General features: G+C 39.9%; 1 protein-coding gene across 2 annotated transcripts in view; it reads right to left on the bottom strand.

Annotated features, from left to right (window-relative positions):
* Positions 1 to 1,266: 1,266 nt before the first annotated feature.
* Positions 1,267 to 22,492, bottom strand: part of Adamts3 (ADAM metallopeptidase with thrombospondin type 1 motif 3) — a 221,094-nt gene continuing 199,868 nt past the window's right edge. Inside the window, exons 16-22 of one of the 2 annotated variants that reach the window (XM_036201566.1) lie at positions 21,214 to 21,294; positions 19,333 to 19,496; positions 13,982 to 14,147; positions 10,221 to 10,353; positions 8,023 to 8,230; positions 6,714 to 6,831; positions 1,267 to 3,665 (exon numbers count right to left, since the gene is read on the bottom strand). In XM_036201566.1, coding sequence (XP_036057459.1) covers positions 3,106 to 3,665; positions 6,714 to 6,831; positions 8,023 to 8,230; positions 10,221 to 10,353; positions 13,982 to 14,147; positions 19,333 to 19,496; positions 21,214 to 21,294 — 1,430 coding nt within the window. In that variant the 3' untranslated portion in view covers positions 1,267 to 3,105. The remainder of the gene's footprint in view (positions 3,666 to 6,713; positions 6,832 to 8,022; positions 8,231 to 10,220; positions 10,354 to 13,981; positions 14,148 to 19,332; positions 19,497 to 21,213; positions 21,295 to 22,492) is intronic. The other variant, XM_036201567.1, reaches the window with a different exon arrangement.

Here is a 22,492-nt window from a genome sequence, read left to right as displayed (position 1 = left end):
TCCAAAGCAGCCACAGCCACTAGAGGACAGGTGGGCTTCATTTGTAGAATGAAGTTGAGGGGATTGTATGGACATTGGTTTGATTTCTATTAGGAGGTGCTATGTGCTGGGCCCTGTGCTGATGACAGATGTGATTTCATTTTCTTTGTACTATCACAGCTCTGCTGTCCATATTATTGCTGAAGAAATTGAAACTTGGGCAGCAGGCGGCAGGCAGAGGTTAAACCCCAGTCAGTCTGCTTTGCACTTCAAACTGGTGTCTGTACTCCAGTGTCTGCTTGTGACGTAATGAAAGGCCATCCACTCACTGTGGTAGTCTATTCCTCCTTGCTGTCCTGAGTCCAGTGGGACAGCCCCTCCAACCCTCAGGTGATCATGGTCCAAAGCTGCTGGGCATCTTAGCTACTCTTTAGTAATATAATATATTATAATATAATATATCATCAGTCTTTTTGTTTTCTTACATTGTTCTACGGGACAGATGTCAGCACAATCCATCTCCTATGGCTTCTTACATCTCTAGATTGGTTGTTCATGTTGAGATGAAAACAAGAGACACTCCACCCTCCAGTATCTTTAGTGAAAGTATAGGTTATTGTTTCATTTGGTAGGAGGAGAAGATCCATTCCCATAAGCACCTGGGAAACTAGCAAGGAAATCAAGGTCAGGCCACGCCTCCTCTTTCACGTTTTTTATTGCTATGTGTTCCCAATACAACAAACAGCATCAGTAGTGTACACTTTGATAAAAAGGAACTTTCAGCTTAGTAGAAAAGAAAGCACATAGGTAAAAAGTGGAAGGAATATGTACATCTTATGGGAGGTGTATAACCGTCTTCAGATTCCCTGTGGACAGGATGTATGTACACCCAAGTAAACTAGAGAGAATTTTGTTCTGGTGAAGTTTTCAAGAGAGATCTTTGTAAGGGTCACGGATTGTTAACTATCAGGAAGTCACCTAACTTGACATTTAAAATTCTTGCATGGAGTAGCAGCAATTCTTTCGAGGTATTGAGTCATAGCTTAGGCTGTTGATTTATGATGGTTACAATACAGTGCAAAAGGCTTTGCTTCGTGTGTTCGTTCAAAGGATAACACAGCTCTGCTTCAGTCTGTAAATTTCTAGACATGTTTCGAAAATGACTTCAAAAGCATGCTCATAACCCTCTTGTCTCTAAGTGCAAGTCAGGAAGTACTCATTATATACGTAAAATGTGTTTTGTTTGAGACAGGGTCTTGCTACATAGCCCAGGCTGGCTGCACACTCACAGCAAGCCTCCTGCCTTAGCTTCTGAATGCTGGGATGACAGATGTGCATCATCTTGCCTGGCTTTAGAAATGATTCTTGTTCACTATTTCATTAAACAGCTAGCTGAATTCCTGACTATATCATGTGTCCTTGAAGGGGGAACAAAATAAATGCTGTATCCTTTAAAAAATGCAAATACCTAACACAGGTGTTGCTTGTAATCCTAGTTTCTTGAGAAATGATGGCAGACAGATCATAAGTTCAAGGCCTGCCCAGGCAACTTAGGGAGATCTTGTGTTGACAATACAAAAGGGGCTGGGAATACAGCTCAGTGATGGAGTGCTTGATTAGTATGTGTGAGGCACTGGATTCAATCAAGTACTGAGAATTTTTTTTTTTAAGTAAGAATCTGTTCAATTTGGGTTCTGAGTTGTCTGTGTGCTTGGTTTTTTAGCACACACCTCTAATTATGTCTCTCTAGTTTACTAAAATGTCATTGATATTAGTGTAAATATTAAAGACATAGAAAGACTATCAAGAAAAAAAATCAGCTCTTAAAATAAATATCTTCAGATCTGTATTCTATATACAAATACTGTACATCCACTCCCTGGAGGGAGCATTTCCGGCCACTGACAGAAATACCAGCATGGTGCTGCAGTCAGATGCATTGTGGCTGTGAACATTTAGATATGAACCATGCAGAAAATAAATATCTCAACCATAACAAAGACACTTCCTTGAACCGGCTTTCAAAGCACTAATGTACTCAGGTGGCAGTTCTAGCCTGATAATACTTTTCTCAGCTAGGAAAGAACACACACAACACATTTGTGATGATCACATTACATCAAGTACAACTGTTAGCACAAGAATGGGGCATCGTTGAGATGTACACTGTCTCAGTGATGCCCTTTGATATGATGGCAAGAAGGCTGGGGTTTGTCTTATATAAGCTCGTCCACTGCATGCTGTGAGCACAAGCACATGGAGACACCAGTCCTGTTCCTTTTGCTGTAAGAATGGAAGGCAGTAGATAAAATGAGTCACCTGTGCACCTGATTACACATGGCAAACCCTCTTTTTATATTGTCAGTAGCTGCAATCCCAACTTCTTCATAATATTCTGCTTTGAAATCAACTCATGGAATGTCACATAAGGCAATACTCAATGACAGGCACCCTAGAACATCCAGGAATGTAAGATAGTAAACAATCATTTGAGAACATCTTTTTAAAATAATACTGATTTCTGCAATGTACAGTATTTACACAACAGTTGCAAATTTGCTCATACGGTATTTCTAATATAGATAAATAGGAATACAAGTCTAAGAATTATTTCCAAAATTTCTTGAAGCGTAAACCACTGGCATCTGTTTGTATAATTTTTACTGTAACTTTTTAAAAACAAAACAAAAATCAGCTGATATGCACAATTGGCTCCAGGCTCTTTTCTTCCTTAGAGAGCAAGCAACACGTTTAACCATTTTCCATTTCTCTTCTCTTTTTGAGAGAGGCATTCCAGGCTGGCCCAGGACTGGCAGCTATCCTCTTGCCTGGGTTTCCCCAATGCTGGGATTCTAGGCCAGGGCCACTGCAGCTGGGCTCTTTCCTTCTGAAGACAGTCTTTGGCGCTTGCTTTCTTCCAGTGGAGTCTGGTAAACAGGTTGATGTAGAAGAGGAGATGGATGGAAGCAACTGAAAAGTGAACCAGCACTTCCTGTCCTTCCATTGACAGAGGACATGAGTAAACCTTGGGTGGAGAGTCCTGTTTTTCAACAAGCTGTATGCACCATGCAGGGAGGAAGGCTGCCCAGGTTTCCTTTTGACCTCTAGCCCTGTAGGTCCGCTTTCTCATCTCTCTGAGGTGGCTGACCTGACTGGATGTCTCTTGCTAATATTCCTTCCATCTTTCTTTGGGGTTCTTATCTGGGTAGAAGCACCTATTGAATCACTGATAGCCAGGGAGGGGGTAGCAGCCCCGGGTGAGGCAGAATGGAGGTGATCAGTCTTCACAGATGAGGAGGGTGGTACTGACACCATCGTCTTTCTTCCGGCCTGCTCTGTTTCCTTCTGGGGAAAGTTAGAAGTAGGTCGGCTGCTGGCTCTGAAAGCAGCGTATGCATTTGGGTTTGCCATGGAAGAGATGCTACTCAAGGATTTCTTCTCAGCACGGGTCCCTGAGTAGTAAGGGAGAAAGGGTGTAGGCATCACTAGAGACCTAGGAAGGTCACTAGGACCAAAGATAGCATCGCTATGGATTTCAGCAGCTTCTTGAAGGTATGGTGGTGGCAGGGTCCCACTGCGCTTGCTGCATGACTCACAGCACAACTTGTTGTACCCTGGTATGGAGCAGTATCGTGCGAGCACCTCCATTTGACAGAATATGGACTTGTCGCCCAAGCATGGCTCATCTGCAAAAGAGTAAGAAAAAAAATACACATGCTTACACATAAAAGGTTCAAAGAAATGACAACTACAAATAAATTCCAGTGATATCTGAACTCAATACATGAGCCTTTGAATTAAACATTTAAACAATAGGATGAATTCACTGCAACCAGTAATTGCAGTGTTTTTATTTTTACTCTTTTAAAGGCAGGAACACACTGCATTGCTTGGGTTAGCCTCCACACTGCATCACCTGGTTTAACCTCCACAGGGTTGTGATTATAAGCATGTTCCATCACACCTGACTGAACAAAGCAGCTCAGTGTCTACCTAGTACTTGGCATGACCATCATTGTACTGACTCCAACAGAAGCATGTGATTGTCAAAAGAGAAAACTGGGCATCATTTTCAGTTGTGTAGTATTGAAGTTTGCCTTCCTAATAAGTTGCTTCTACAATAATTTTAAATTCACAAGTAAAATGAATATTAAACACCCTTAGTGTAAATGATTAAATCTTTAAAAAGTTTTACCAAAGGAAACAATAATCATTTTGATTAAAATAGAATTCTCTGGCTTGAAAGCAAGTTTCATGTCTACTACTGGACATTCTTAGGCTCTCATTTTAAAATAAAACAGCTCTCTAAAATATGCCAACTTTATTCTAGGTAAATCACATGTTTACATTTAATTTCATGGAACTGACAGCATTTTATGTTTATACATAAGAACCAGGATATTTGTAGATACAAATGTGTCCCTGAACCCTTTACAAAAGCAAAGAATTATGGCACCTATGGACCAAAATCACTTAAAGCCACAGCATATTCTATTATATATACATATATGTGTGTGTGTGTGTGTGTGTGTGTGTAAGAACATACTGTAAGGTAAGGAATCTGCCACATAACTCTAAAACCGAGATAACCCTTTTCATTGTTCTCTGTAAGAGGATCTAAAACCGAGATGACCCTTCTCATTGTTCTCTGTAAGAGCGTCAGTTGATGACATCACCCACAGACAGGCCTCCTTGTTTCATTCATCATTCTGTGTCCACATCCCGAATTGTGGAATGAATCATATTGTCATGACACCGCCGCCGGGCCTACTGTGGTATACAGAATTTTAATACTTCACTCTTGCTGAGGTCAGAATCTAGATGAGGTTATTGGTAACTGAGGATTTGTGGTATTTTTAATATCAATTCTTCACATATGAGTGGCGTTTTCTGTATGTCTATCTAAAAACAAACAAACTGGCTGAGAGAACCTTTTCACTTATATTTATTTTCTCCATCACACTAACCCCCTGATAGGGGGCGGGGCTCAGAACCATCCTCTGTGCATTAAAGAAGGCCTCAGATGAATGACTCATCTAAAAGCGAGTACTTCACCGCCACTGCAGAGCGTGACTGATAGCCCAAGTCTCACTAAGGACAGAATATGCTTCTATATGGAGGAGGGAAAGATACTGAGGACAAACAAGCTTCATGGTAATTTTTTCTAGGCATAGACAGGAAGACCTTAAAGGCAAACAAGAATTATAACCAAATATAATCAAACAACAAAATCAATCATTAAAGAAACGTTCCAGCCTTCTCACACTACTGCCAGGACATAAGAACTCTGGACAAAGAGCTTTTTTTACCAGACCCTAAAAGTCATCGGATTGATACGGTAGAATGAGAAAGAGGATGCCCCTTATCTGTTTGACTGAAATAGCAGAGAAACCTGTGATCCCTGAACTCTCAAATAGGTTTAGACCTAGAACTCAGAGCAGTACAGCTCTGGAATGGAACAGAGACACACTAACTACCACAGCTGTGCTGTCTCCTTAGCACATTGACTTTACAAGACCTCCACCCACTACCACTAAAAAGGAGCAAGTGAATCTGTACTGACAGGCAGCCATTCACACAAACATAGGGCCCTCCTAGCTAGTAAAGTCAATGGGTCTACCTGGAAAATGTTCAGTCTAAACAGTAATAACTACAGATGGCAAATTAGTACAGTGACAGTAAGTTTTAAAGCTTCTAATTAGGTGTGGTGTGCTTTTTCATCCCTTCCATACCTGTTTCTACATTGAAAACACTATCCAAAAGAAACAGCTAAATAGATAAGTCCTATGTCTCCCCCCCATGGCCATGTTGGTTCTTGCCATTTCAAATGACAACTGTTTTCAATGTTTAAAGACTGGAAGCCTAAAACGTCCAAAATACAAAATTATTTGAAGAAATAGTGCCTTGTTAATTTTCTTATAAATATTTTTATAAATTCTATCAGATTTACATATTACTTAGGGGTGTAGATGCAGAGGGAAAAATCTTTTTAGTCTTGAGGCTTACCAGAGTGTGTACTAATGGGGGGTAGAGAGAAATAGAGGTACAGTGGTCAAGATACCAATAAGAAAGACACCTGACATCTGTTCTATCTACCAGAAATAGGGTCTCCGCTTCCCCAGAGCTGTGATTACAGGTGTGTGCCATCATTCATGAGTAGAGGGGCCAGAACTCAGGTCATCGTGCTTGTTCAGCTGGCACATTACCCACTGAGTCAACTCCACAGTTTACATTTTAAATATAATATTTAAAATGCAACTGATAGTCACTCAGACAAATGATTGATTTTAGTATATGTACAAGATGTCTATTTTGAAATCACCCTTTATATGTATGGCAATTATTAGGAAGGGCATTAAGGTTGAGTTGTATATATCTAAATAATTTTTGTAAAGCATCTCAAAGCTTGCTGTAATAATTCTAACCACAGTTACACATCATTATAAAGGTAAAGAATAGATAAAAATAAGTAGCCCCCAGTAGAAACTCACACTATAAGGAGAGGCATATGTTTGACACAGCCACACCCAATATCACCAGTGTACTGGTTTTGGTAATTCAGGGATGCTGGCCCTATTTCAAACAAGAGTCTCAGATGATTATTTTCAAAGGTGTTCTCATTTGACTATTTCTTGGTGAGCAAATGCAAATTCCTAAGCTTACCCTAAAAGGACATTGTGTTTTCTAAGATTCAGCAACACCATAATGGTGAGCTTGACTAGTGATACACTTACCATTACAGGGAGGCAGCTGGCAGGGTCTGATGGACTCGGGCTTGTCGCCATCACAGTGCTCTCCAGTCCTGCAGAGAACCTGTCTGACCTCTGTTCCTTCTCCACAGGTCACCGAACACTATAGAGATGAAGGCTGGAATTACCGATGTTGATTCTACCGAGATCAGCCCCATGCGTGCCCACAGGGATCTCCCCGAAACACACACACCACTTGGCAACTCTGGAGTTCCCTCTCTATGGAGGAGGTGCTGCACAAACAACCCTGGGTTCATATACTGGCTCTCTTGCCAGGTCCTGATATGCAGCCCCCAACACCTTTATTTTTCTTACAGAGAGCAGAATTTATCAAAAAGTATTCTCAAACTAAGCTGAGAAACTTCTGTACTGTTGAGTTAGGCAGGGCCAGGAGAAGCTTAGTTCTGGGTCTCTAGGGGGAATGGACAGTAATTTTCCATCTTATCACGTGTGGATACTGGTCCTTGCCCATTCCTCAATTGATGGGTACAATCTCCACTTTCTCCTGTACCTGCCTTTTGATGCTCCAACTTTCTATAAGCCCTCTTATTTTGAATCCTTAGAAATATCAAGAACAGTGGTAACATGGACAATAAATCAGTAAGTCAGCCAGTCACCAAATACCATGTGACCCCAGGCTATGGTTATGTACTGGGAAAGCAAGGCATACTGTCATTGGATTGAGGGTAAGAACAGACTAAAACAGGAGTCACAATGCTATTTCCTGAGCAGCAGTCTAGAGCTAATTTGGTCCCTGTCCTTTAAAGCAGAGAAGGACCTGTCAGAAGGGACCACAGATAGAGAGGAGTTTGGACTGTGGGGACAAGCTTTGGTGGAGTGGGAGATACTGTTGACCAGAAACACACAAGAGGAGTAGGCTTGAACAAGCATCATTTGGAACACATAAAACTTACTTTGTCAGCTAGAGTGAAGATAGAGGTGTGTGTGTGTGTGTGTGTGTGTGTGTGTGTGTGTGTGTGTGTGTGTGTGAGAGAGAGAGAGAGAGAGAGAGAGAGAGAGAGAGAGAGTAGTAGTAGTAACTTAGCAGGGCCTTGCATTCTGTGGTAGATTGGAGCTTATGTAGGAAAGAGGGAAGTCAGTGATAATCTCAGAAGATGCAGGGCCTCTCAGATGCTTCCATGTCACAAAATACCTAAACATGGTTTGTTCCTGCTGCCACCCATTGTTAAATGCAAATGCTGTCTTAAAGTGTTAATTTTTCCTAGCCCTGCTAACGTGATTAGAAAAGATGACATTTTCTCCATTCACAGGCTGCATACTAACAAATACTCACTTCATTCCAGGGCCCTGTTTTCCACTGGGCTGGGCAGGGGACTCTGTTACAGGGCCGGCGGCTCTCGGGCCGCTCTCCCAGGCAGTACTTGCTGTGCACAGAGCGGTTGGTACCATCTTGGAGTGGCTGGAGGCAGCGCACAGTGCGGAGCTGGTAGCCTGAGCTGCCACAGCTTTTGCTACAGTGTTCCCATGCTTCTGCTGCCCAGCTGTGGGAGCAAGAGAGCAGTGAGGTATATATACTGTGAGCATCCCCACAGTACAATGCCTAGGCACATCCCTCTTCTGAATGAAATACCCTATGGGGGAACAACTTTTTGACAATGGGCCCAACACTTCACTTTTGAAGAACAAAAGGATTTGTCTGTTACGCTCTCATTCATGAATTATCAGGCTTAGTCACTGTTTAACTTTCACTGTTATTGGACCTTGTGAGCCTGAGAGAAAGGTCATACATGCAGGCCTTGAGAGAAAGTACCTCCTCGAATGCACCTAATAAAGTTTTCTGAGAGTAATTTTCAAAACAGCTTCCCACGGAGCATTCCCAAGTTCTAATGTCACTGTCAGGGCCTTAATGCTGAGAATCAGCTGTGATTTCAACTCTCTCCTAAGACATCTCTCTAATTAGACACAACTGAGGCCTTCAAAGATGAGCACAAATCCTGATTTCTACATGCCACATCTCACTTAGACTAGGTCAGTCTTAAACTGTAAATTGCAAAGAGTACTAAAGTGTCCACATGGTTTTATGTTCCTTCACAGTTATAGAAGGAACAAATAAACTGTGTGCCTCAAGTGAATGCATACTGACTAACCAGACGGAAGAGGGAAATACTGAAAGAAAGCTCAAAGGATGCACAAGATAAGACATACATATGAATGGCATCTTAGAAAGCAGAACTCATTGACGTAGGGAGCAAGGTGGTGGTGGAGTCAGGAGAGAACGTGGAGATGACAAAGGAGGACTCAGCTGCCTTTAGAGAAACTGTTTGGCCGATCTACTGAGAAGCATAATTAGTGTAGCTAACAACAGCATGGTGTGTACTTCAAAACTGTGAAGACTTTTACAAGTGCATATCACATTGAAAAGCCAAGTATTTAGTATAAGTAGATATTAATTACCTCAATTTTAACACTATCAAAATATACTTGTGCATCATAAATGTGATTATTTGCCATTAAATTAAGTCTACAAGTACACAGTGCACTAGAAAAGATGTTCATGCTGGTCATTGGGAAATTTCCTTCTGCTGAGAACAAGACTCTAAGAATTTATAAAGATAAGCAAAATTATGTCCTATAGAATCGAGAGTCAAAATATTTTCCAACAATGCTGGAGTCTAACGAACAATGGGACAGAGATTTTAAGACTCTAGGTAAAACATAGAATTACATACATGTGTGTCTCCAAGAGGTCAAAGGCAAGAGCAGGTTGCAATGCATTTTTCATAACCATATACTTGAACCTCTTAGATGCTTTTCCCAAGTGTCTAAATTTAAATCTTCTATATAAAAGGTTTTCTGTTATACTTATTTTTTTAAGTTCCTGAAAAAACTAGTACCTCTTGGAACGGATGACTGAACCAAGAGACATATAATTAAGTCAGGAAACCAGGGGACTCCAAGAGAAAGGTGAATGTGGGTTAGACTGGGGCAGAACTCTGTAACTAAGTAACAGGGTACCTGAGTGTTTAATATTTGGACACGATTGGTTTTCAAGACAAGAAACAGCTTCAAAGAAAGGAAGCTACCTTCTGCTCTTGCAATATGACTAACCTGTTGAAATACATGCAACAATCAACCCCAGATATCACTATCAGTAAATTAAGTCCATATTGTTAGAACCAGAAAGAAAAGGTTAAGTGTGGTCTGTAGGGGCTGTCAAAGAATGCTACATCTTTGGAAGAAACTCAGTATTTAATACATAACCTGTCACTTGCCCCCAAAGTCAATGGGTAGAAGGTAATACTTAAATAAAAGCAAGCAGTTACCAAATATCAAAAGCAATAGAATAGCTAAAAATATACTTGTATTTTGTGAGTAGGAACGTAGGGAAAGTCAGGGAACCACAGCTTTATGCACTCCTTATGTATAAGACCGACTACTTAAACAGGTAAATGTAACAGCTTTGAATCAAATACAACTTTAAAGACACCCCCTTCCGGCTCTGGCTGCAGGGTGGCAGGGTTCAGTGCTTACAGCGGGTGTGTGCACTCCTGAAGGTTGCACATGCGTCTAATGGGTTTTGGCTTTTTATTGACCTCACAGAAGCTGCGATGAACCATCTTACTGTCGCTTTTCCTTCGGCATCCGTATTTTGTATACTGGAAACCTGGAACAGGAAGGAAGGCTGGTTTTAGCCACTTCCTAAGGGTATGCATTTGAATACTGATTCATCCATTCCTTTAGCAAATACCTGAGTACACACACTGTGCCTGGTCCTGTGATACGTTGTTATCATTTGAAAGAGAATGAAAATGAATTTAAAATGAAAAAGCCCAATTTTTCAGGACTTAACATTTCGTAAACACAGAAACTTTCAAAGCAGTACCTGTGTACTTGCCAGTGGAGATGGAATGTTCACAGTGAGGTGTGAGAGATGGGGATCAAAGTTGAGCATAGGCCTTTACACAGCTCAGTGATGCACTTTCTGCAGGGCCAGAAAGGAACGCACAGAAGAAGCCACTAGCTTAGCTGATGGCAAGGGACAGGGGAAGTCTTACAGACCAATACCTTCTTGAGCAGAATAATGCAGCTCAAACTGTGTTGGATAAAGAAAATGACATGCCATTCATGTCATGTGCAGGAAAGAATGTGGGTCAGGTTAGGTGCTTCCGGTAGGTGGAGAACATGTCATGTATGAAGAGGAAGGTGGTAAGAAAGCATCAGATCTACAAAGCCATGAGCCCCAGATAAGCATTTGGGCCTGAAGGTCATAGGGAGTGGTTGACCAAAGAAGGTCTCCCAACATTCATTATTCTGATATATGTAAAACAAACCAGTTTTTGAAAAATGGATTAGGGGTTGGGAATTTAGCTCAGTGGTAGAGCGCTTGCCTAGCAAGTACAAGGCCCTGGATTCGGTCCTCAACTCAAGAAATTAAAAAACAAACAAAAAAATTAAAAAAACAGATTATTGGCCAGGCTGTAGTGGTGCACGCCTTTAATCCCAGCACTCGGGAAGCAGAGGCAGGCAGATCTCTGTGAGTTCGAGGACAGCCTGGTCTCCAAAGTGAGTTCCAGGAAAGGTGCAAGCTACACAGAGAAACCCCGTCTCGAAAAACCAAAAACCAAAACCAAAACAAAACAAAACAAAAAAACAAACTGATTACTGAAGGCCATGGCATCGTTAGAAGAAAAATGGTGTTTGCTGTCAGTGTGCAAAGTCACCTTAAATAGCTGATGGGGAGAGGCCAGGACACACACTTCAGTTTACTACACAAAGAAGATCAGTGTGGGAAGCAGATCGCCTTCCTCTCAAGGAGAAACCAAACCAAACTCTTTGTGTAGTGGTTCAATTAAAAAATTAGTTGAAAGGAAATCATGAATTGCCTGTCATTCTTAATGCTGATCTGTGGACTAAATAGACATTTTTCTGTCTCCTTCAGTGTATGTCTGCCATCCTAAGTACAGTACATTCAAAAAGGAGAAAGCAGGTTGACTCAGAAGTGTTTTGCTTAGCATTTTTTTTCCAGTTGTTCTTAGCTTTCAATGTCAAAAAAAAATTTGTCTTGTTTATGGATAAAATTTCTGTATGGAAAATTATTCTTGCTTATTAGCTTTTGTTTAAAAAAAAAGCTTAGTAGCAACTAAGCTTTTAAAAATAAATGCAAACATTTACCATTAATAAAACCTATGGTGTAAAAACAACAAACCCACAGACAACAAAAACCCTTTACAAATGGAAAAGTTCATAACCTCTGTAAAAGTTGTAAGGAAGCCAAGTAGCTATATGAACTTAGATTAATCATCGCATTTACTGTCCAAATTTGTTTGCCATACATGCATTTTTTCCAAGTTGCAGATCCTTCACTGGATCCTTCACTCCTAAACAGTTCACATTACTACAAAATAATTTTTAAAATATAATATGTAGACAATATCCAAAACCTGCCATTGTGGTGGTATATTGCTTGAAATCTAAGAAATAAAAGCTTTCCTGAAGATCAGAGGACAGAGCTAGCCACAGAGGTCAGGCAGTGGTGACACACACCTTTAATTCTTGCACTTGGGAGGCAGAGATCCATTTGGATCTCTGAGTTCAAAGCCACCCTGGACTACAGAGATTAATCTACTCATAGAGATTAATCCAGCCAGGCAGTGGTGGCACACACCTTTAATTCCAGCACTTGGGATCACACTCCTTTAATCCCAGCACTAGGAAGGTTGAGACATGAAGTGATAAGGCTGGGCAGAGAAAGGAATATAAGGTAGGCCCTTTCAGCTGAGGACTCAGAGGCATTCAATCTGAGTACTTGTGGAGACAGGATCTTCTCCTTTCCGCTGAAGAGTTGGTGGGGTGAGAAGTGGCTGTGGCTTGTTTCCTCTGATCTTCCAGCATTTACCAATATCTGGCTCCAGGTTCTTATTCTAAGACCATTTAGGATTTGTGCAACATGCCATTGTCCTTGTCATGTTTCTTTCTAGCAAGGCTTTTCCAGCCAGAGATTGTTTCATTTAATTTCCAAGTCTCCTCAGCTTCCACCAGGAATATTTTCCCAAACTGCATCTTTATTGCATTTACTATTCTTGAAACATATATGCCAGGCATTTTGTATAATGCCATTATAATATGCATTGTTTAATGGCTCCCTAATGATGAGGCTCAGCTTATTAACTTTCCACAAGAACACTACTTGAATGGCTTTCTGTCTTCAAGGCCACATGCCAGCCGACTAAAGGATTTTAATTGGGAGAACAATATCATTCTACCCACTCATTAACTTAAAAAAAATATCATGTAAATAGAGAAGCAAGTCAAAGTCAGTAGAGGGATTGCAATAATCTTCGCATCCAAAACAGTGAAGGAAGCCGGGTGATGCAGGACAGATGCCCTGCATATTAAAATGTCACCCATAATCCTGAGGACCATGTTGATATCAAGCATACAAAGAAGGGGACTCCAAATTAAATCAGCATCTATCTTGCAATGGTGAAAGAAGTGCCATTCTTAAAAGTCTCTTTCCAGAAACACTAGAAATAAAGGGTCTGAAATTGTAATTAAAAATTGGTTTACTCAGAATTACCTACTGTGTGAGCATACACATGGAGGGCAAAATGGAGAAGAGAGGCAACTGGGGGAAATGGATTGGACGCAGCTTTAGATTTTGGGAAAAGTGATTAAGGTGCTACTGTATTGAACACAAGACATAAAGAAGCTGGGAGTAAAGAGCAGAGGGATATTATGGTCTGCCCTTGTTTTAAGTGGAATCACATCCTTTGCGAACTCTGAGAAATAACTAACAACAACTTTGTATTTAGAGTTTGATATTTCTCCAAGTGCAGCTGGATTGGCTTTTTGTATGATTGACATACATGTTGACACAAAATTTACTGTGGAAAAAAAAGACATAAAAGTAGGAGAATCAGTCGGGCGGTGGTGGCACACGCCTTTAATCCCAGCACTCGGGAGGCAGAGCCAGGCGGATCTCTGTGAGTTCGAGGCCAGCCTGGGCTACCAAGGGAGTTCCAGGAAAGGCACAAAGCTACACAGAGAAACCCTGTCTCAAAAAACCAAAAAAAAAAAAGTAGGAGAATCAGATGGATGAGGAAAGTGAGCAGCAGGCGTAGGAGTGGGACAGGAGAGGGTGATGTGTGTGTGTGTGTGTGTGTGCGCGCGCACACGCGCGCGTATAATCATAATGCACTATATAGGTGTGTATGAAGTGCCATAATTGAACACATTATTACATAGACCAGTACACAGTGATCAACTGCTTGGAGAATGTATGTGGATGTTACCTCCACCACAGGGTTTGGAGCACTGAGACCAGCTCTTCAGTGCCCACTCGAAGGTGTCCAGCTCCTCCTGGATGACATTGTTGCTGTTGATTGTGGGGACAGAGTCTTCATGAATGATGTACTTATATGTCAGGCTAGAGCGGGTGTCATTCTCCTGTGGTATAATCTAATACGTATAAATGCGAGAGATACGCAATTAATTTATAAACAACTAGACACTTAACTACTATACATTTAAGCATTTCAGAATTATTGATGTTTTGAAAACTGGAAAATGTTTAAGGTAGTTCTTAGAATGATTTTGTTTCCTTCAGCTCAAGTGTGCAATATTAAATAAAAACTTTGAATATATTAATATTCTAGATTAATATGCTAGAGTAAAGGTTTATATTATCAAAATAACTGCTATTTCCTATAGGTTACTTAAATTACACCATCTCTTCCATGTATTTTAAAGTTCTTTACAATAAAATGTTTTATTATAATAGCTATGTTCCCACCAGGAAATAAAAAACATTTTGGAAAAAGATACAGAAAATAAAAACCATTCATAATTCTATAGAACAAGAGAAAACCAAAGTAACTTTTATTATTTTGGGATATTCCCTCAAAACAGTAGCATCATGTATATCTGTGTGAGCATAAACAGTACTGATCAATGAATATTTGTACACAGTAGAATTTATGTACCTTTCTGGAGACTACTGATTTTCCTCAGAAAACTAAATACTTTTAAATACTCCATTTATCACTACATATAATATTCCCTCTACTAACTGGATGAGAAAAAGACCATTGTAAGTGTAGATTTCCCTAATTTAGGATTTGCTTGTCTTTTGTCCATTAATCATATGCTTGGGTGCCATTCTCCTCCTCTTTCTAAATCAGTACATTTTTCTTCTTTTGGTCACTGCTGTAGTTCCGACATGTCCAAGACTGAGTTTGAAAAGCTCGTGACTTCTGCCTTTGCTGCACTGGCTCAGTTTCTCTGCTCCCTCTAGGGGAATTCTGTGCCAGGTACTGTGAATGTGTAATCAGTTTCTGGAGTGGCTCAAGCGGTGGGGAAAAGGCCTGCCAGCCGCTGCGCAGGAAGCCTGGCATCACAGGCTGAAGCCTATCAACAGCAGCAGACGGGGCCAGAGAGTGAGAGCAACCCCGCGTGACAAGCCTCAAGCTGGTGATGGCACAGCTGTCAGCTACCTCATGGGAGTCACTGGGCCACAAGTGGTCATGTAACCTGTTTCCAGATGTATCATCCACGGATACGAAGGGATATGCCTTTATTTACCTACTTACTATGTTTGAATTTGTCATGTAGTAACAGATAGCTAATACTGACAAATATGTGCAGAAATAACTTCAGTGTATACAAAATTGATTACAAATGATTCATGAGCCTAAATGAAATTGTAAAACCTTTGGAAAATAAGAGAAATGTTTTGATGTTACATTGAGCAAAAAGTTCTTCTATAACACCTAGATATTAATCCATCAAGAAAAAAACCTTATGAATACAACTTTAGTAATGATGAGAGAAGAAAAAGACAAGCTGGGTACTGGGAAATACTTCTAATCGTGTGTACTTGACAAGTCCAGTGACACACAAAGTGAACCCTTAAATTCAAGACTAACAGTGGACAGCAGATCTGAAAGGGCATCTCAAAGACAATATCTATAAAGGAGAAAAAAATCAAGTGGAAAAATTTGATTTGGTAGAACATAAATTTAGAAATTTGATTTAGATTAGTATAACTTTTTTTTTTTTTCCAGAGCTGAGGACCGAACCCATGGCCTTGTGCTTTCTAGGCAAGCACTCTACCACTGAGCTAAATCCCCAGCCCCTAGATTAGTATAACTTTTTAAGAAGGCATCCAACAACACATTTCAAACCAAATCGATGCTTTCTGCATTCTGCCATGAGAGCAACCGAGCTCCATCCTAACATGGAACTATAACCTCAACAAAACTTGGGAGAACATTTCTGGTGGAAGGTGATGGATACCATGGGAGAGGACAGTGTTCCCTGAAACAAAAGGACATGCCCTGCTCTTCGGTCCTGATAGGGCCAGAATCTAGACCTTTGCCTAGATGTTGAGGATGAGCCAAGCCTTGAAGCATTGCTGTGCTGAGCATATCAAGGTCAGAGAGCTTGGGACTTTCAGGGCCTGAAGAAGAGAAAGCTGCATGGAAGGGTGGCCCTACAGCTCTCGGGTCTTAACCAGAGGCCACCTGGTCTGGGCATTGTCAGTAGGAGATGCCAAGTGCTCTCAAGAAGCCACTGGAAGACAGTAAGACAAAGAGACTCAAGCACAGTGAGGGCTGGGAGTCAGGGGGACTTTTCCCAGCAGAGTGAAGAGGGCTCAGTAACGCTTCATGTTCTAAGAGTAAGTTCAAGTAGGAACAGACCGGTCCTAATGAAAAAGAACAAGAGGCTTTGAACTATCCAAGACTTAACAGCCTCAGGACCAAAGACAAGGAGCCATTCATATAGGTGTATTATGTAACGTGAAGGAATCAGAAGCAGGTGACTGTGACCCACTGTGGGGAAAACAGAAGCTTCCAGTGAAGCAGACAGCTTGGAGATTGAGAATTTAAAGGGCGTGCTGGATACACCAGTAAACATAGAAGGAAACACAAAACACCACCACATGGAAATGTGAGAAAAGAAAGTATACCAGTTGACATGAAGAAATCCTGGCTAGGATATAGGGTAGATTGGAAGGTCAAACTTAAAACAGGCCAGTGAAAATTATGTATATTTTTAAAATATTTCAAAAAGTTAAAATGGTTTGGAAATGAATCCCATGAACACAGATGGAGTTGAGGTCTGAAGATACAATGCGGAATTTATTCAAATGTGGTATAAAACATTTTACTAGTTAGAGAGTCAAATCCTTAGTGAACCTCAAGTATGATAAATACAAAGATCACTGAGTCCACCATAGTAAAACTGCTAAACAATGAGCATAAAGATAAAACCCTTCATTTCCCAGGGAAGATGACAGACTCAAAGTGACCTCTGTGTTGGGGTGAAGGAGCAGAGTCAGAATAACAAAGTACATGCCACACAGGAACAAAAGCACACAGCTCTAGTCATGGCTCCCCAGCAAGGAAGAAGAGTTAGAAGTATATCCAAAAGCTAAACTGAGTGTCCTGGTATAAAGAGGCAAGCCCACAGTCCTGAGGATTCTGGTGATAAAGGGATTCCCCCAGAACAAAAGATCACTTGTGGAAAGCAGTTCATTTCCCAACTCATGGAATCATCTTGAGTGGGAACCTATTGTTTAAGACTGAGGTACCCTGGGCATGGTAACAAGGAGAAATCCCAACTCAAGCAGCCTGAACAACCTGCTCCAGCCTAGGGATGGGGGATAGCTGCTGGAATCAGTCATGCAAAGAGGTGGCTGCATTGAGAATAACTATCATCAAGATTAAAGGGATAACAAACACTGGCGGGGAGATGGGAAAAGCGAAACTTTCTACACCACTGGTCACCATGTGAAAGAGAGCAGCCACTAGGGAGGTTTCTCAAAAGATACTGAGCTACTCTATGACCCAGCTACACCACACTCGCGTATATACTGGAAGGAATCTAAACAGACCACAGAGGTACCTGCCCTGTTCATCACAGCATTAGTCACACTATGAAGCCAACTTAGATGCGCATCCACAGATGACCTCATAAAGGAACTGCGGTGCGTATGAAATTAGGGGTTTAGCCAAGCCGTTAAGAATGAACTTATGACCTTTGCAGCAAAATGCATAGAAGTGGTGAGCATGCTAAGTGAAATAAGCCAGACTCAGAAAGACAAGCATGGCACGCATTGCGAGTTTAGTCTCAAAACAGGTGTCTATCTGTAACATGAAAACAGAAATCAGACTAGAGTAGAAAGGGACCAGCTGTAGAAAGAAGCAACGGAGGGTAAGGCAGGGTGCGGTGGTGAATATGAGCAAAGTAGAATGACATCTAAAATCACAATGAAACCCAGAGTTCTCACCTTAATTAAAATAGTAATATAAAATCCTCAAAAAATAGCTACATAAAACGGGCACACCATATTCAGAGTTCTCATAGAAATGAGAAAATGACAAATAGTGGAGTCTGGTAGACAAGGTTCTGCCAATGAGGAAAACGCACCTCCTGTTTATTAACCCCTTAGTTGCACACTTTCCCAGGGGAGGCTGTGGCCCGAGAGCTTCAAAGCCTTCCTGTGGAGCTCTGACTCTTTGGACAGTTTTCTCATTTCTAATTGTTTTTTAAAGCAGCTCAGACCCAACTTTCAGATGTTCTGGATGATAATCATCTCTTTACAGAGTCTGAACATTATTGTTCATTTGTTTCTATCTTATCTTTCTGTAATATTGTGTACTTTACTAGGCCGTTTCAATTCTGTTCAGTATCATATAGAAGCTGCCTGTACCATATAGATATTATGAATCAGCACCGCAAATCGGCTAGGTTCCTGCAATAGTTTTCAGAGCAGACTCCCAGGGGCTGCTGAGTTGAGTCTCTTAGGAAGGCAGACTCCTCCTTGGGGGCTGTCATCATATTACAAACATTCATCAAATAAGCTCATGTCTGCTTCTGCTGCAGGTGGCCAGATCTTTCTCATTAATAATCCCTCAATTCCCTCTAGTTCCCTAAAAGCAATAATTACTTCTCTAATAATTAATATAATCTGTTATTACAGCATATAACATAATGACTTCTTTATGGTATATCTCTTCAACATTGTCCAAACACTGATAGTTAACTAAATAATTAATAGACTTTCATGCCAGTGGCTTTCCTGATAGAATTCTGGTAAAAAGATCATATCACCTGCTTTTATGGTTTGAAAAAAAACTGCTGATATAGATTTCTTGATGTATTATAGATTCATTGTATATTGTAAATAACATGCTTATACAGTGAGTAAGTATAAAGACATCTCTAAATCAAAACTTCAAAACTGGTAATACCCTAATTTAACACTTCTTATAGGTATCTTGCAAGAATGAGGGGGAAATATTGGCATTTTGGATAACTTGAAAGCTGCTGAGAAAATTCACTGATAATATGCTCCTACCACAAAAACTGCCTAAGGAAGTTCTCCACACAGAAGGTAAATAATCAGGGATTAAAAGGGACATCAAAAAAAGTAAATCTGTGACTAAATATAAATTATTCAAGTAAAATATACTTACTAAACTGTATGAGAATGTTGCATACAGAACAGGGAGACATAAATAGAGTTGCAAAAAAAACAAGGAAATATTCAGCTGTATGTATTAACTAAGCATGTTTTCAGGTAAGTTAAATTATAAAATTATAAACAAAACCAACTACATACATGTTGCATGGCACGTACCAGAACAATAACAGGGTCATGTAGGGGCCCATCTGTGTGGAGAGTTTCAATGTCATCTTCAATGTTGTAATCCCACTCAACACCAAGATCTATGAAGGTCCGTGACCGGGCTTCCTCCCCTTTCCCATTTAAGATGTAGTGACCTGTGGCTTGGTTCTTAATAGCTAAACGAAGGGAAATGAGTGATAGGCACACATCACATGAGTGATAGCGTTGACGAGCCTTAGCAAATTTCCCCCATTTTATTAATAAAAACCATTGATGTCTCTGCCTTATTAGTATCAAGCAGTCAAAACAAATGTTAGTTCTAATGATTCCCCCATTCCCTCCATTAGGCTAAACCTTTGAGAAGCATTCCTACCGAGTTAAATAGATACAAACGGTTAAACAGGTAAAAATAATAGTAATGTTTGCAAATATTCCCATTTGGAAACATTGTCAAAGAGATTAGCAGATTCTAACTCATTTTTCCTATATATTTCCTTGGAATTGGGACCCTTTGGATATAATGGATCTTTGTTAATACAAACTATCTCTTTAAAGATTGGTAATACATTGATAGTCACCGTAAAGAGCCGAAATGATTTCCAGGCCAATAACTTTTCTGATGGCAGCAAAATTCCCGGACGACTCATCAACTGATAAGAGTTCTTAATTCCTTATAGATCTGTTGTTACTATAATGTGTCATACTTCTCTCATGGGAAAATAATAGGTTAAATTTACAGTTTGAAGGGAAGTATTAGTAAGTGAGAAAACATTTAATAATTCTAACATCCCTAAAAACACGCTTTAGTTAAAACAATTTATTTTATGTCTATTTCTCAAGCTTTTAAGATAACTATTCCAAGAATAATCTAAATTCTAGGATGAACAATAAGGAGTTTAAAAACTAGGGAAGAACTATGAGCAAATGCTTGTATGGTATGCCTCTATCAGGGAATATAGTTTAAATAGTTCTTGAGCCAACACAACAAGAAAGACTTTTAAAATGCCACATGTAAATAAAAACCAACTTGCTACCAACTTTCATGGAGTTGGCAGATGGTGCATGAACAGGCAGAGTGCTCATGCTTCAACATGATAGTTGTCCCTGCAAACTTCTTCCATGGGGCATTCTATACTGTTTTCCCATAACAGAGAAATATAATGGGAATTATAATCAACCACGTAAGTGAAGTTATCTGTGCCAGTCAAAAATGGACAGCTTCCAGGTATTAGGAAAAATTAACACTGGAATATCAAAATTCCCCTGTGGCAGATTTACAAAGAATTTGAAATCTATAAAAAAAATTATCCAAATTATATAAAACTATTCATCAGCCATTTCCAACATAAAAATGAGAAGTTTGGGGCTGGAGAGATAGTTCAATGGTTAAGAGCCCTGGCTGCTCTTCCAGCAGGCCCTGAGTTCAATTCCCAGCACCCACATGGTGGCTCACTTCTGGTGCCCTCTTGTGGCATGGAGTTGTACATGCAGAGCACTCATACATAATATATAAATAAAAGAAATTTTTAAAAAATCATAAATTTTTCTATTGCCTTAATGGTATGTCATATTTTTCATCTCCCAATTCAGAGCAAAATATGATGAATAAATATAAACTTGTAAAATTTTCTCAAGAGTTATGAACTAATCCCTTTTCTACCAAAAATTGAAGTTTCAGTTTTAAATATTTGTTTTAATGTAAGGCTAGTTGGGAGAAATTATTAAACTTCACATAGTGTCTACTTAATGGATTTATGTATAATCCTCATTCTTGCATGTATAGTATGTATACTAAACATACATACATATACACATACATATTCCCCTTTGGAGTGTCTGACATTTCGTGTTTATGTGCATGGAAAAGCAGCGCTGACAGACAGAAACACTTACCAAGAACATGAGGAGAAGCCTCGTCTTCTTGGATTAGCACATGTCTAGCCCCAGGGGGAATATCAAACATCTTAAGGTACCCTTTTGCATGTGTGGTGAATATTGGAGGAAGCAGAGAGAACAAAGGTAACACTATGGTTAGTCCAGCACTGCATCCCTACGGCTCCTGCACACAGAAGAGGGCATCCATAAACTGAAAGGTGCATCTCAGAAATGAACTCTACAGCCTTGAGACAGCTTGCACAAGTGGGGAGGGAAATTCCACCCAGGGGGAGGAAAACTCATAGGCAGTGTTGACCTATGAGTCGCTTCAACAATTCAGGCAAACAGTCATGCTTTCCCGAGTCACCCTGTATTATTCCAGTTTTTATAACTACCCCTTTAAGTGGTAGTTTTAATAAAAGTTGTTAGGTGGTGAACTTGAGATATTCCTTCTGCCTACATATTATTATAAAAGCCTATGGCACTATAAATGGCTAAGCTTCCATATATTGAAATGCTTTAATATTTAGAATCCCACTTAAAAAAATACTTAATACACACCTTGCATTCAGTTTTTATCTTTCATGTACTGCTTTTACAAATGCTTTAGCTTCAGTTTTCTAAGCCAGGAATTATAAATTGATAGCCTTAATTAACTAAAAAATAAATTAATAACCTTAAATTGACTATAAGAAGTTTACATTCTTATAGGAAAAATCTTAACATTATCATAAGCCCTAAAATTATATCAAGGATCACTTACAACTTCGTCCATGACTATAAATCAACAATAGAACAAATTGAGAGACAGATATGTTATATCTCATGGCTGGTAACAATGAATGAGTCAGATCCAGGTCAAGTGATGCCTGCCTAGAACCCAGCATTTGTGAAGGTAAGGCAAGAGGATATTGAGTTTGAAATCAGTTATATAGGAAGATGCTGTCTCAAATAAAAACAAATATAGGAAATTATGCAACCTAAACTTTAAGTATATTATGGAGCATCTAGTGTATATAATCCAGGATTTATGCCAAAAGAAATCCAGATAGAAATATATAGTTACTGACAGAATCAGAAAAAATTGTTATTTGTATATGTATAAATTAATATTTATTTGATGGACTTACCCAACTCTTATATAATGTTTATTAGGGTCCTAAGAAAATGTAGTTGTCATTTAGAATCAGGGTTTCCCGCACAGTTCAACATAGGAGCTGTACTGTTTGCCTGAGTAAGCAGCAGCTAAAAGCAACATGCTTACGATGCCCAGGAGTGCACATCAGTCTGAGGTCAC

This window comes from Onychomys torridus, chromosome 10, assembly GCF_903995425.1.
Source record: "Onychomys torridus chromosome 10, mOncTor1.1, whole genome shotgun sequence".
NCBI classification, from domain to species: Eukaryota; Metazoa; Chordata; class Mammalia; order Rodentia; family Cricetidae; genus Onychomys; species Onychomys torridus.
The sequence above is the reverse complement of the archived record's forward strand: the minus strand, read 5'-3'. Positions and strand labels throughout refer to the sequence as shown.